This window comes from Monodelphis domestica, chromosome 1, assembly GCF_027887165.1.
Source record: "Monodelphis domestica isolate mMonDom1 chromosome 1, mMonDom1.pri, whole genome shotgun sequence".
NCBI classification, from domain to species: Eukaryota; Metazoa; Chordata; class Mammalia; order Didelphimorphia; family Didelphidae; genus Monodelphis; species Monodelphis domestica.
In genome coordinates, this window is record NC_077227.1 from 50,669,172 (window position 1) to 50,684,171 (window position 15,000).

General features: G+C 48.7%; 2 protein-coding genes across 4 annotated transcripts in view; both read left to right on the forward strand.

Annotated features, from left to right (window-relative positions):
- The window catches only part of C1H15orf39 (chromosome 1 C15orf39 homolog), a 33,978-nt gene extending 33,494 nt beyond the window's left edge, over positions 1–484 (forward strand). For both annotated transcript variants that reach the window (XM_056799046.1, XM_056799037.1), the window contains one exon: positions 1–484. This exon is cut by the window's left edge and continues 1,328 nt beyond it. The gene's annotated coding sequence lies outside the window, so the exon portion shown is untranslated.
- Positions 485–5,246: 4,762 nt separating this feature from the next.
- LOC103095784 (uncharacterized) overlaps positions 5,247–15,000 on the forward strand; it is a 20,610-nt gene continuing 10,856 nt past the window's right edge. Inside the window, exons 1-5 of one of the 2 annotated variants that reach the window (XM_007478182.2) lie at positions 5,247–5,592; positions 7,431–9,688; positions 11,695–11,753; positions 13,571–13,725; positions 14,539–14,657. In XM_007478182.2, the coding sequence (XP_007478244.2) occupies positions 7,496–9,688; positions 11,695–11,753; positions 13,571–13,725; positions 14,539–14,657 (2,526 nt within the window). In that variant the 5' untranslated portion in view covers positions 5,247–5,592; positions 7,431–7,495. The remainder of the gene's footprint in view (positions 5,593–7,430; positions 9,689–11,694; positions 11,754–13,570; positions 13,726–14,538; positions 14,658–15,000) is intronic. The other variant, XM_007478183.2, reaches the window with a different exon arrangement.

A 15,000-nucleotide genomic window follows, 5' to 3' on the forward strand; every position in this document is an offset into this window, starting at 1 on the left:
AGGAACAGGAGCCGGCTTCGTGCTCCCCATCCCTGCCTCCAGAGGGAGGGCCTGGCCACAGCTCTGTCCATCTGTCGTGCAGGCTGGACGTGCCCCAGAGCCCCGCGCCTCAGTCTAGGCTGCAAACCACCCCTTTCCGTGCCCTGGCCACAGAGGAACAAGAAGGGGCTGGCCTGGGCTGGGCACAGAGCCCTCGTCCTCCCTCCCTCCCTAAGTTGGCACTTAAGCTCACATTTAAGGAGACAGAAAAACTCCCGTCCCCGCGTCGTGGACCCCACAGGCCACCTGGCCTGGCTCTTTGCGCCGGAGAAGTGACTCTTCCCTTCCCTGCAGCCCATGGCCACGGATGGGGCCTCTTTCCCTGTGTGTGTACAGTTTGTACAGTTCTTGGCCCAAATCAGTCCCTTCACTATTTAATGTTTTGTAAGGAGGCGGCCAGCCCCGGTGGCAACACGCCAATAAAAGTTATTGGGTTGTTTTGGAAGTGGTCGTCGTGATTTGGGAAAGGGGGGGCTTCTTGTGGTCTAGAAAGGGGCCAGAGCCTGGCCATCTGCTGCCCTCGTCCCCTACTGGCTGATGCTGGGAGGCGAGATCCAGGGGAGGGGGTGGCTCAGGGGCAGCTACAGTACGGTATGGATAGGAGGGGGTAAATGTCCATTAGCTGACTTCAACAGTAATAGAGTATATAACCTGGTTTCCTGCCTAACCCGGAGGTCCATCCTCAAAAACTGGTCGACCTCGTGCCATCTTTGCTTAATTACTTCCGGGTCACTGTCTAACCAGGGATCCATTTACATTGGCTTGCAAGAAAGTATTTTGACTTTTTGGCGCGGAGCTGAAATGTCATTCTCTGGAACTTGCCCATCATCCTGATTAGCCTTCCGAGAACCCACTTGACCTTAGCCGGCGCATTTCCTACAGTAGTGAATCCTGGAATGGTTGGCAAGACCTGGGTTTGGAAGAGACCTTGGACATGTAACGGCGAGCTTCGGGACCCTGAGCGGGTCCCTGCACTTCTGACATCCCATTTCCTCATCTGTAAAGTAAGGACGACAACACTCTCACCACCTCCCTCCTCACTCCTGTTAGGAAGAAATGTGGGCCCCAATTGCACCTGGCAGCCCTGAACATGGCTGGACAAATGGGAGCTAGCTACAGTCTGGAACCCTCGAGGTACCAGGCACTGAGGAAACAGGAATAAAATTGCCATCACAGTGGGGCCAAATGGGGCAACCACTCAATCAAGCTTTGGGGCCACTGAACCCATCGGGTGTTTAACACGTGGACCGTGTCTCCATCCTATAAAAGAATATGTAGGCCGTAGAGGGCTCCCTTTGACTCAAGTCTTAGAGACTTAAGAGAGGTTAAATGACTTGCCCAGGGTCACTCAGCTAATTGGAAGCAGGGTTTGAACCCTGGCTTCCCTAACTCCCAAGCCCAATTCTCTACTCCGCCCTACGTCATTTATTCATCAGTCCACCCGATGGGTCAAGCTATTTGGAGAGTCTTCATTCTAGCTTCCAAAATGCTCCTCACTGCTAAGGATGTTTATAGGAAGTAGGACTAAGGACAGAACCATTCTTCCTGCTGCTGAGAGAGACCTCCCTCCTCCAGGCTTCCACCCACTCATTGCCAATAGATTTTCATGACCGTTCCAGCCCTTGCAGAGGGGAAGCTGGATGCCTCACCAAGACCCAAGTGTGAGGGAGCTTTATAGCCTTCCTCATTTATTCCCCCTGCGGTAACCCTGTCGCTGTTTTCCCCTGGAAAAGAGTCTGTGAGTACATACTTCCATGAGTACAGACCCTGCAAATGCTGCCCCTCCAGACCTCAGTTTCCAAATACAAGGAACAAGGGATTAGACCAGGCAGCCCCAGAGGTAATCGCCTCTAATAAAGGTCTAGAACGGGTGAGGTTAGCCAATAGGTCCCCAACCCATCGGTGATGTAGGGAGGGGTCTGCCCCAGGCATAGGATAGACATGAGCACAATGAGCTCCAATGGTTTTCAAGAGTGAAGCCAGTGCTGTGGTGAGACATTGAAGACACCAAGGACATCCCTGCATTTTGGACCATCGCCAGCCAGCCTGGACTTGGATGACTGGAAGAGTGAGGCCAACTGCAGCTCTGCCTCACTTCAATCCAGTTCAGGCATCACCTCAAGATGTCTCTGAAGATGAAGAACAACCCACCAGTCTAGTGTCAAACTCAACAACGGGGCCATACACCATATATAAGAATCCCTGTGGCCATGCACTTATTTAATTATTTTCCATTTTTCTTTAAAAACCCTTACCTTCTGTCTTAGAATTAGTACCAAGTATTGGTTCCAAGGCAGAAGAGTGGTAAGACATAGACAATTGGGGTTAAGTGATTTGCCTAAGGTCACACAGCTAGGAAGTGTCCAAGACCAGATTTGAACTTGGGACCTTCCATCTTCAGGCATAACGCCATCCGCTGAGCTGCTTAGCTGTGTAGCTCCCCCTCCTCCATTATATTTTCATCTGATTCTGTTCATATTTCTGCTCAAACTTAATTCCCTCATTTTACAGAGAGAATAACAACATGCCCAAAGGCCACCCAGCTACTACATTTCAAAGGCAGGATTTGAATCTAGGTCCTCAGACTCCAGAGCTATCACCACTGCCTCCAGATCCCTGATAGCATGATTTATATCCCTCCTGTACAGTCCTCTCTTGGCAACATACCCACTTTGTACTTCCCCATGGTGCTTTAGTGACCAATCACTGCGATTGCTCTAAGAATGTGGTATTCCTTGACTCAACTATTTATCATCCCAGAAATGGCTTTTTAGAGGGAGGAGAGATCCACCTGGGATTTCATGAGTGGAAACCCAGAAGAGCAACCCAGCAGCACATGAGTGACATTGGAGCATTGCTGGGTCAGTCAGGGCTTAAGAGACTTGAGCAGGGTCAGAGACCTATTATGAGGCCCCATAATGCAATGAAGAAAGTGCTGGCTCTGAAGTCAAGACCTTGGTTCAAATCCTGTCTTGGGTATTCCCTTGACCTGGGCCTCCTCCTTTATAAAATGAAGTGGTTCAATTAAATGGTCTTCAAGATCCTTTAACCTATAGATATAAGATCCTATAAGTCAAGCATGCCTGGAATCCTTGAACCCACAGCTTCTTGAAACCAAGACCACCATTTTGTTTATTCAGTTTTGAAGAGTGGGTCTTCCTGTATCACCCAGGCTGGAAGCACAGCAGCCACACATGGTGTGACCCCAATATTGATGGGCAGGGAAGCAATAGCCTGCTTATCCTTCCAGATGGGGCCAATACACCCCTCTTTGGCTGCGCCATTTTGGTGCTGCAGAAACCCAATGAGTGGTACTTTGCTTCAGGTAAGCTCTCCCAAGCTCAAGGAACCCACCAGCTTCTACCTTCCCAGGAGCAGGGATTACTAGAAGAGTATCATGGAGCTTTTTTCTTTCTTTTTTTTTTTTATAAACGGGGCCCTGCTTCATGGAGAATTCGAGGCGTCATTGGTGCAATTTCTTTTTTTTTTTTTTTTTTTTTTTTTTTTGGGTGCAATTTCTTAAAAGCCTCTGGTTGGGGACATTTAAATAAGTGGGCTGATTCAGTCTGGGGAGATTCCCACTGGAAGAGACAATCTTGAAGCCCAAACACTGGGATAAGTCTTCCACTCCATTCTTTAGATTATTAGCCCTGAAATTGGGAAAACCAGAGTTCAAATCCTGCCCCAAATACTGTGACTCTTGGCAAGTGGCTTGTGTTGTCTGAGTTTCCTCATCTGAAAAATAGAATAAATAATAGGATCTCTCTCCTAGGGCTGTTGTAAGGATAAAATTGTAAAGTGCTTTGCCAAGTCTGTAAGCCTTAGAGAAATGCTACCACTCAGAAAGGTGGAGGATCAATCCCAGGTGCCCTTTTGTCTGGAGGCCAATGGGAGACTCGTTCTCCAAGCTTTGGGTCTAGAGCTTGCCCAAGGAGGATTTGGAAGAGCCCCTGAATATTTTCCATAGACCCTCAGGAGTGTCAGAAATAGTGATTCGTGCTATGTCTGCAAAGCAGCCCATGTTAGACCTACACTGTCACAAAACACACACACATATACTGGATCCCCCTAAGTCAATGGTAAATCCAGCTTCAGAACCCAGGTGTCCTGTTTCCTAACCTTGAAGTGAGAGGATGGGGGTGGGAGAGAAATGGATAATGCCTGCTGATATTTTCATTAGAGGCCAAAATGGGCACATTATATACCAGTGGGCAAAGAGAGGCCCTGGATACCCGGGCGTGGGAGTCCCAATACCTCTGAGCCATGGCAGGAGGAGTGCTAGACTGAAGCTTCAGGCACTTTACAGTAACAGAATCTCGGTTTCCTCATCAATAGCACCTCTTACATAGTTCTTGTGAGGATCAAATGGGATTTTTTAATATATGCTTAAAATGCCTTACAAAAGCCCTATTTGGGGTCTTCTTGGCAGAGATACTGGAGTGGTTGGCCATTTCCTTCTCTGGTCTCTTTTACAGATGAGGAAACTGAAGCCAACTGGGTTAAATGACTTGCACAGCATCACACAGCTAATAAGTGTCTGAGGTCAGATTTGAACTCTAGAAGAGGAATCGTCCTGACTCAACATGGCACCATCTACCCGCCCTTACTACTTTACTTGGAATGAAAAATTCCTGTCTTCAAATCAGAAGCTCAGAAACTTACCAGCTTTGTGATGACAGGACGTTCCTTAACATCTCTGTGCCTCAGTTTCTTCATCTGTAAACATGAGGGAGTTGGGTTCCATCACCTCTAAGGTCCTTCCAGCTTTGAAATCTCTAATCTCAAGATTCTCCCAGGAGAAAACTCAACCTGGGTACAACACAAAGCCTTTGTCTGGGAAGCCTGAAGAGCCAAAGTCAATCCTTGGCGGGCCCCAATTGGAGGGGAAAGAGAGCCCCCACGTATTTCACCACACTTTCCCCCACCATCCCCTACTGCATCAGTGACTCTTTTAATGGTGGAGGGCCAGAAGAGGAGTTTTCATAATTGTGGGGTGAGAAATATGGGAATTAAGGGACAGGGGGCTAGTCAGGGCAACGTTTCAGAGCTGTGTAGGCTACTGCCTGTCCATCTGGTCTTCACAGCCTAAGTTCCTAACAGGTTACCTCCTTCCTTTCCTGTTGGGAGCCAAGGGCTAGACGCTGAAATCATGCCCAAAGAAAGCAGGGGTCTTCACTCTCCCTAAGAGAAGCCCAGAAGCTCTCCTCAACTCCCAGGTCTCCATCTCTGCAGTGGGAGAGATCTCAGAGTCAGGCTTAGATCATTGGGGTGGGGATGAGTACTTGACACTGGCCTGGTCCCAATTAGGTTGATGAGGCAAAGACTCAGGTGAGGGCCTGCAAGGCAGGACCCTAATGGGCAAAGTATAAAAGCTCTGAGGAGGAACCTGTGTCCAATTGACCCTGTTTGGGAGGGGCGTGAGAAGCTGAGTGGATAGTGTTGGAGGTGAGTAAGTCTGGGCTTGGGGAAGAGGCAGAGAGATGAAAGACCTTTCCTCTCTGAGGATGAGGTGCTCGTCCTAGAGACTGAAGGACATTGAGGCTCTCGGGACAGGTATGTGAAGAGGACCAGATGTGATTGCCTCCCAACCTTTGCTTCTTGTTCTCTTCTCTCCCTCTCCTGGCTCCCATTTCCAGTCCAATTCTCCATGCCTTCTCCATCTGGTCCATCAACATTCCTTCTGTTTTCCCCCATTCCAGCTACCTCCCAAAGGCCCTTGTTGTTGCTGAACTCTCCTCGCTAAAGATGCCAAGGAACGAAGGGATGCTTTCTTTGAGGGAGCTTAGCCCCATTGTAGGGAACCCTAAAACAAACCTCCCTTTCAGTGTCCTGCCCCGAGTTAGGGTGTAAGTGGTAGAAGTGAGAATAGAACCCATCTGGGTTCTTTCCAGTCCAGCACATGGACCCTCAGGGCTAATGGCACCCTCAGGGAAGATGGGAGAACGTCCAGAGGTTATGGGTGGGGTCCCTCTTGGATCAATGAAGGAGTAGCTTTTTGATGAGTCTTTTCTGCTGAGAGTCAGAGTTCCCAGGGTCTAGGGGCACTGGTTGGGCTCAGCCCTGAACAGCCAGCCAGAATACTCAATAAGACCATCTCAGAGAGCTGAATGCTAGAGAGGGGATCCAAACCCAAATGCTGACTCAGCCCAGCACGTTCCCCTCTCCCATCCTGCTCCTTGGAGTCTTAAGGTATCGATTCTGAGCATCAAGCTTCTCAGGGAGTGGGGCTGTCCGGTAGCCTGTCCTGATGCTTTGGGGCTCCTGGCAGCAGAAGACAGGAGCAGAATCAGCTCCTGGATTGGGAGTCTGGCCATCAGGATCCCAGCATTGGCTTTGCCACTGAGCCACTGGTAGGACCTTGGACAAGTCCCTTTTTACTTTATCTGTAAACTGGAATTGTACAACCACCCTGAAAGAATCAAATGATGCCATTAACTTCAGGCAGGACTCTTAAAGGGCCATGTTGAGGGGCAGCTGCCTTGAGATTGGGGAATATGATGGCGGAGGTTGACTTCTGTCAGCTGTCTGGGAGACCTGAGTGGTCTTTGGAAGCAGCTCCTTGCGCTTGATGCATCTTCTCAGCGTGGAAGAAAGGGAGCCGGAGGGAAGTGCGAGGCACCTCCACGTGTCCTCCCCCTTGGGAGAAGGGCAGATGATGGCATGGCATGGGCCTAGGAAGGAACACTGCTAACTGGCAACTTTTAGGAAGACTTAAACTGCAAGCCACCCAGTATAAAACTTAAAACAAAAAAGCTTTTACTGTCTGTCTTTAAATCCAAGGCAGAAGAGTGGTAAGGGCTAGGCAATGGGGGTTAAGTGACTTGCCCAGGGTCACCTAGCTAGAAAGCATATGGGGCTGGATTTGAATCCAGGACCTCCCTCTAGACCAGGTGCTCTGTCTACTGAGCTACCTTATCCATGGACTCTTGCTGCCATCATCTTTGTAGATGGGTAGGGTAGAATTAGCCTTTATTAAAAAACAAACAAACAACTTTTCCTTCTGTTTTAGGATCAACACTAAGTATTGATTTTAAGGAAGAATAATGGTAAGGGCTATGCAATGGGAGTGACTTACCCAGGGTCACACAGCCAACAAGTATCTGAATCCAGATTTGAACCCAGGACCTCCTGTGTCATGGCCTGGCTCTCTACTGACTGAGTCACCTAAGGGTCTCGATGCCATCCGTTCCCTAACAGTGACAGGTGGCAGATCAGGAATGGCATCTTAGATACCATTTTAGCCTGTCTGTTGGCTTGCCCAGTGGCCTTGCCCTACCTGGGCCTTTGTTTCTTCCTCCAAAACTGAAATGGGTTGGACTAGCTGCTTTATGGCTCTTTTTCATGTGAGATTCCTATGTACGCCTGAAGCTCTCACTTTCTCTGCCTTACAGGGTGCTGATATTCATATTATTTTTCCTCTCTGGGTACCCCACTTGCCCAGCAAAGCTGCCCAGATATGAGAGAGGGGACTCTGGCCAGCCAAGGAGCAGGCTCACTTCTGTGGCCTTCTGCCACCCCTGACCAAGCTCCCGCCACAGACTCTTCAGGATCGAACAAAGGTGATCTACCAGAATATCCCCCTGGGATGTTCGAAGGGGCTGGCCCAGAGCCCAGGGGTCAGTGGCCTGGACTAGTGGTCATCGTGATCTGCTCCCTCTGGGCTTCTGCCTCCTTGGCCCTGGCCACCTCCACTTCACACCAACAAGGGCTTTTCTCAGCCCCCTTTACTCGGACACTCGCTGGACATCCCCCAGGGGGCTTCTCTAGGTCCAGCCCAGTGAAAAATGGCATGAATCAATCCCTAGTCACAAGGGCTGTCCCTCAGCATCCCGAGGTCCCAACAGGAAAGACATTGGCCACTGGAACTTCTTCCTCCTCCCTTGTGATTCCTGAAGGTTCAGAAGACAAGGGGGCTTCCTGGCGGTCAGTAGACTGGCAGAAGAAGACTCTTTTCTCCTCACTCTCCTCACGGCTCAGTTCTCTAAGTTTCGGGTCAAGGCTTCCCGCCCAAGTTAAGACTTTGCATGCCAAGGCAGCCCCAAGTCTCAAGCCCCCCACAGAAATCTTGGCTCTGGGTCCCCCGAAAGATCAGGCTGAGACATCCCTCACCCAAGTTAACCAAATGGATAACTTCCTAACCACTGAACAGCCTCCTTCCTCTCAGACTCCAGCTAGTGAGCTTTTGGGGATGTGGGGATCAACAGAGTCGGGGGTCCTTCAAGATGATGACAGAACCGAGCTGAGGCATCCCAGTCTATCCACAGAGTCCACCCCACCAGCACCTACCTCAGAAGTTCAGCTGAGTATGAAGTCCAACTCCAGGGTCTTGTCCCTTCCCGAATATGAGTTCAGTTTTGCCCTTTCCTCTTCCAAGGAAGCCTTGGTTTCCAAAGGAACCTATCCAAGCCCGGAGCCTGCGCAAGCAGCCAAGACTCGGAGCCTTCCAGAAGAGGCCAGAAAGGCAATCGGTGCCACCACTTTCCCAAGTTTGGGGGCATCATGGGGTAGAGAGACACAGTCCCATGTGCCCAAGATCTCGAGATCTCTTTCCCCACACAACTCAGAGAGGAACCCTATAGAGAAGACCAAATCCACAACTGCCATCCCAGCTATCAGCTCTTGGCCCATCAGGTCTAGACTTTATTCCAGGGGTCCTAAGAAAGCAGCTTCCACCTCTAAAGATTCATTTCCAATCAAGTCCCTGAATCACATCGGGATCTCTGCTATTCCCCCACCAACCAGGCCCCCAGATCATTCTCCCAGAGTGATTGGGCCCAATCTGGAGTTCTTGGCAACTAACAAAGAAAATGAAGGCTATTCCCAAATGAGGGGACACAGGAGGTTGGCAGGTTCTAGTGATTCCATCCTTCAGCAAGGCATCCCCATAGAGAGGTACAGACTGTTGTCCAGACCAATAACTAGCCCTGGGGTCTTTGAATCAACTAGCACTGACGTGGATGCTTCTTCAGACTTGGGGCTTCTGTCTCTTCCACCAAGAGCTCTTGATGCTGTCAGAGAGAATATATTCTTTGTACGGGAGCCTGTTGAAAAGGTCTCTGCTACACCCTTAGATGAAGATACGCCCAAACCAAGTTCTCCTTCTAGACTTGCTAGCACAGCCTCATCGTTAGACAAGGCTGCCTTCCTCACTTTCTCTTTGAGCTCCAAGTCCCTTGTGTCATTCCCTCTAAATGCCCCTGAACCTGGAATGCCTGTGGTTACCTGGGCATCCCACGGCAGCACAGCCCACCCCGATGCCCACAGATATGAATGGTCTAGGACCAAGCCTTCCTTGGACCAGCCGCATCCTAAAATGACCTCTCCAAGACAGATATTCCTGGCCAGAACTAAGAGCTCCGGGTCCAGGCGGGTCCTTACAGTCAACCCACAACCCATACCTGGAAGAGAAGGTCTGCTGGATTTCCTTACATCTGGAGTAGTAGGCGGCCCTAGCCTGGAACTGCCCACATCCACACCAATGCTGCAAAAAATCCCCATCTGGAGAAGAAGGGATTCACAGCCGAGATCTGGATTTCTAGTTCACAGACTGCCTCTACACTTCCGACTGAGTCAAATCTCTTATCACCCACTCCTGGCAAATGAGCAATCGGCCCACTTCAAGAGGCTCAAGTGGGAAGTCACATTAACTGTAAGTATAGTACTTCCCCCCAATGTCTCTTGCTAGAACCCTTTCTCCTTGAGGTAGGTGGTCCATTGGTGCATCTCCAGGAAGCCAAGTCATAGAGGTTGAATCTGTTTTTCCCTATTTCCCCCTGCCTATTACAGGAAAGAATATCCGGTTCTCCAAGAGATAACTAAGCCAATAGATGAGGGCTAAGACCTACCACTGCTATTTATTAATTCTGTGATGTTGCCTTTGGGACCCTTTGTTTCATTATCTGTCAAATAAAGAGAATCCCTGCCCTACACTGAATAGCTGTGAAGACCAAATCAGAAAGTATGAATGAATGGAAGAAAAGGCACACACTAAACATTCACTATGGGCCAACCATTGGGCTAAGCTTGGGGAAACATAGATAGAAAACTGGGATCATGCTTACTTTCAAAGAACTCCCATCCTGATTAGTGAAACCCACATATACAAAAGGGGGCAGCAGCAGGGTGTATGGAAAGGCTCAGAACTCTGGAGGGCGCAGCAGCAGGGTGTATGGAAAGGCTCAGAACTCTGGAGGGCGCAGCAGCAGGGTGTATGGAAAGGCTCAGAACTCTGGAGGGCGCAGCAGCAGGGTGTATGGAAAGGCTCAGAACTCTGGAGGGCGCAGCAGCAGGGTGTATGGAAAGGCTCAGAACTCTGGAGGGCGCAGCAGCAGGGTGTATGGAAAGGCTCAGAACTCTGGAGGGCGCAGCAGCAGGGTCTATGGAAAGGCTCAGAACTCTGGAGGGCGCAGCAGCAGGGTCTATGGAAAGGCTCAGAACTCTGGAGGGCGCAGCAGCAGGGTGTATGGAAAGGCTCAGAACGCTGGAGGGCGCAGCAGCAGGGTGTATGGAAAGGCTCAGAACGCTGGAGGGCGCAGCAGCAGGGTGTATGGAAAGGCTCAGAACGCTGGAGGGCGCAGCAGCAGGGTGTATGGAAAGGCTCAGAACGCTGGAGGGCGCAGCAGCAGGGTGTATGGAAAGGCTCAGAACTCTGGAGGGCGCAGCAGCAGGGTGTATGGAAAGGCTCAGAACGCTGGAGGGCGCAGCAGCAGGGTGTATGGAAAGGCTCAGAACGCTGGAGGGCGCAGCAGCAGGGTGTATGGAAAGGCTCAGAACGCTGGAGGGCGCAGCAGCAGGGTGTATGGAAAGGCTCAGAACTCTGGAGGGCGCAGCAGCAGAGCAGAAAGGCTGTCATCTTTTACAAAGTATTATTGAAATATGAAATGGTAGCTTGACCTTTCTTGGGAGCATTTTTTTCCTACTTCCTCACTTCTATAGCATCTTATTTGTGAATACTATAATGCCTTCATGGTACCTAGAGCTAGAGAGAAGTGAGTCATTTGACAGATGAAACAAAGGCCTGGAGGTAAAAGGACTTGCTCCCAAGGTCCTATAAAGTTAGCAGAAGTTCAAAACAAATTTAGTTGCAAGTATTGATGAGCAATACCAAGTTTTTAATAAAATAATAGTTAAAAAACCTAAAAAATAACTATCTTCCATCTTAGAAGTAATACTGTGTATTGGTTCTAAAGCAGAAGAGAGTTAAGGACTAGGCAATGGGGGTTAAGTGAGTTGCCCAGGGTCACACAGATAGGAAGTATCTACAGTCAAATTTGAATCCAGGACCTCCACTCTCTAGACCTGACTCTCAATACACTGAGTCACTGAGCTATCCATAGTTCTTTTTTTTTTTTAAGTTGGTTGCAGAACCAGGACTTTCAGAGGAACCAGGTCCTCTGAATCACGGGTCTCTCTCTCTCTATTGCCCTGTAGGTTAGTCTCTTAAGCGAGTCATGCTAATGCTAGGAATTAGTCAGAAACCATTACAGCAGTAGGCACTCCACTAAGCTCCTATCCTGCTTCTCTGGGCTGGGCTTCAACTAGGACAGGGGTTGGGTCTTTGGAGTAATAGTCTAGCTCAGCCCCACTCTCCCAAAATTCTTGGGGTTCCAGACAGTCTGTGACTTAGGATCTCTCTTCTCCCTGATTCCTTTCTAGTTTAGAAGGATGCTCTCCCACATGAATGGATTCCAGGAAATCTCCATCCTTAAGTTCTTGTAAGTATCTCTGGTTTCCCGCATCCCTAGCCTTGAGAAGGAACTGCCATAAGTAGCCAAAGATTCTCAAACCTCCCCTCAAAAAAGAGCCCCAGTACTTGTAGACCTCCTTAAATAAGTGGTCCTCCTCCAATGCCTTGTCCCACAAATGGTATAAAAAAATGCTTGGGTATCTACCCTACAAACAGAGAACCATATCTTCTCTGCAGCAATGGATGCTATCAATCATTTCCTCCTCTTCTTGAATATTCTCACCTATCAAGGTTTCCTGACACTGCTTTCTCCAGGTTCTTGCATCATTTGGGCTCCTCTTTCTCAGTCTCCTTGGCTGATTCTTCATAGTCATGCCCCCTAGTCATACGTGTCTTCCAGGGCTCTGTCCCGGGCCCTCTCCTCTTTCCCCTTCCATATTGTCTCATTTGGCGATCTCACCGATGGCCATTTCTACATGGATAATTCTCAGCTCTCTTTCCTGAGCTCTAGTCTCACATCACCAAATGCCTTTTGGATATCTCAAACCACATGTCCTTTAGCCTCTTAACATGCCCGAAAAAGAACTCATTTTCTCACACACACACTCCCTTCTCTCTTCCCAATCTTGTATTATGGTCAAAAGTACTCCCATCTTTTCAGACTCCCATTCTAGGTATTCTACTCAGTACCTCACTCCCCTTGTCCAATCTGCTACCAAATCTTGACATTTTCCCTATACAATATCTTTCATATAATTTTCCTTCTCTCCATTCACATGACCACCATCCTAGAACAGGACATCCTTGACTTTTGCCTAGACCAAGACCTTCTAATTGGTCTTTTTGCCTCAAAAGTTTCTCCCTATCCCAAGCCATCTTCATTCATTCTTAAAGCAGAGATTCCTAAAGCACATGACCCTTCCCTTGCTCATTAAACATCATTGGCTCCCTGCTACCTCTGGGATCAAATATTGACTCTTCTAGAAAGTCTTAGTGTGATTTTCAATCTTAATCACTTAAAACCTCACTAAGACTTTAGGAACACCCTGTAGAAAGTTTTTTTTTATTAGGATTTAAAGCCTTTTACCACCTGGTCCCTTCCTACTTTTCTATTCTTCTATTTTACTTCCCTCTCCAATCCAGGTAGTTGGTCTCCTTGCAATTCTTCATCTGGGACTCTGTCTCCCTGAAAGCTCCTACACCCTGAATGTTCCCTGCCTCCTCCTAGCTTCCTTTAAGAGAGTTTCGAACCCTGTCTTTGTAGGTGGCTTTTCCTGGTCCCTCAGTTCCTAGGGCCTTCCTTGCAGAGATAACGGTCATTTATTTTGTACCCACTTGGAGTGGGGACACCCTTATGGAAAGCCGGGATGCCAACCCTATTGGAATATTGAGATAGTCTGGGTGGGCATCACCAGGGTCTCCGAGGAGATAAGGGAGGTATATTTGAAAGACGATCTAAAGGTAGAATTTACAGGACGTGGTGATTGGCTATGGGAGGAGGGCGAATCAGAATGAGGAGCTGACGATTATACAGAAGTGAGTCTTGGGTAGCTGGGAAAGTAGCCGTCCCTCAACAGTAATACGAAGTGGACTTGTCGACTAACATCCTTGAGGCTAACCAGAATACTTTCAGCCCGCATATTGGTAACAGCAAGATGGCGCGTTAAAGGATGAAGCAGCTACGCCAGGGTCATATGGGCGTGCATCAAGGAAGGACGCCTAGAAGAAGCATTTGAGTGAAAACTAGGGACATTGGCAGGAGAGAATCCAGGTTCCCCTTGAGCTATACAGAGGCTCCTCCAGTAGCATTGATTCTAAAGCTGAATTTCCCCTTCTGACCCCCAGCAATGGGTCTGTGTTTGTCCAGAGTGAGGTGGAAGTTGAGGGAGATCCCATCCCCACCAGCTCAGACCTCATCCGCTCCATCGTCAGCATGGTGCGTCAGAAGATGGACACGCACTTCTCGTGGAGGGTCGATCTCTCCTCTCTGTACTCCAATGGTAAGTATGGTTGGCGTTCACCTGCCCTGCCCTTTCTCCCGAGTCAGACGAAGGACTGCTTTGAAAAAGCACCCCCTGCACCTTGTTCACCAAGTACTTGCCCATCAACTCGTTTAACCCTCCTGACTATTGGGGAAACATCAGGGGAGTTGCTTCCCTTCCTCCCAGAGAAATGGAGCCATTTTTGCTAGAAGTAAGTGATGGCGGGGAGGTGAACTATCACTGGAACCTCCAGTGTTCTCTCCACTAGAATAAGAGGTCTTGAAAGAGAACCGAGCTCAGCATCCTACCATCCCTCCTATTTGTGAATGCTCCAATCTTCCTTCCTTTTTTTTTTTAATTTAAACCCTTCTCGTCTTGGAATCAATACTGCATTTTGGTTCTAAGGCAGAAGAATGGTAAAGGGCTAGGCAATGGAGATGAAGTGACTTGCCCAGGAAGTATCAGGCAGATTTGAACCCAGGACTTCCCATCTCTTGGCCTGACTCTCAATCTACTGAGCTACCTACCTGCCCTCAGGTCCTTTCTTTAAAAATTTGTTTAATTCTTAAATTTAATTAATTAATTAAAAATTTAAACTATTAATTTTTTTAAATTCTTATCTCCTCTCTTAGAATTAATGCTAAATATTAGTTCTAAGGCAGAAGAGCAGAAAGGACTAGAGAACTGGGTTAAACAGCTTGAGCGTCTGACGTTAGATTTGAACCCAGGATGTTCTGTCTCTAGGCCTGGCTCTCTATCTATTGAGTCTCCTAGCTGCTCTGCTTTACCACGTGTTTACAAATTCTCTCCCTGCCTTGATGTTTCCCAAAGGTTATGGAATAGAAAACTTGGAACCAGAGAAATTGTCCATTACCTTTATGGTCCCAAGGTTTGGTTCCCAGCTCGATGGGGAGGATTACCAGCACCTTCTAGACAACCTGAAGGACCAGGTGAGCTGCCTTCCTTCTGGTTTATAGCTCCGGGGCTGGGGAATGGGCAGGCCAAGCACTGTTGCCTACTAAGCTAGCCCAAGGAAGAAGGCTGGGAATGAAGGGATAGGCGAGCCTGAAAACCCATTTCCAGACAACCAGTGCTCGACACCATCCTTTAAGTCCCCGCGAAAGTCTTTCCCTCTGCTGGAATCCCTCTTCATTCCAGTACCTTTTTCCTGTTCATTCTTTCCTGTTTATCCTGGAAATAACTGGCTCCATATATAAATGTTTGCTTATTGTCTCCCCTGCCAAATTGTGAGCTCTTTGAGGGAAGGGAGGAGCTGCATTTTGCCTCTTTTTG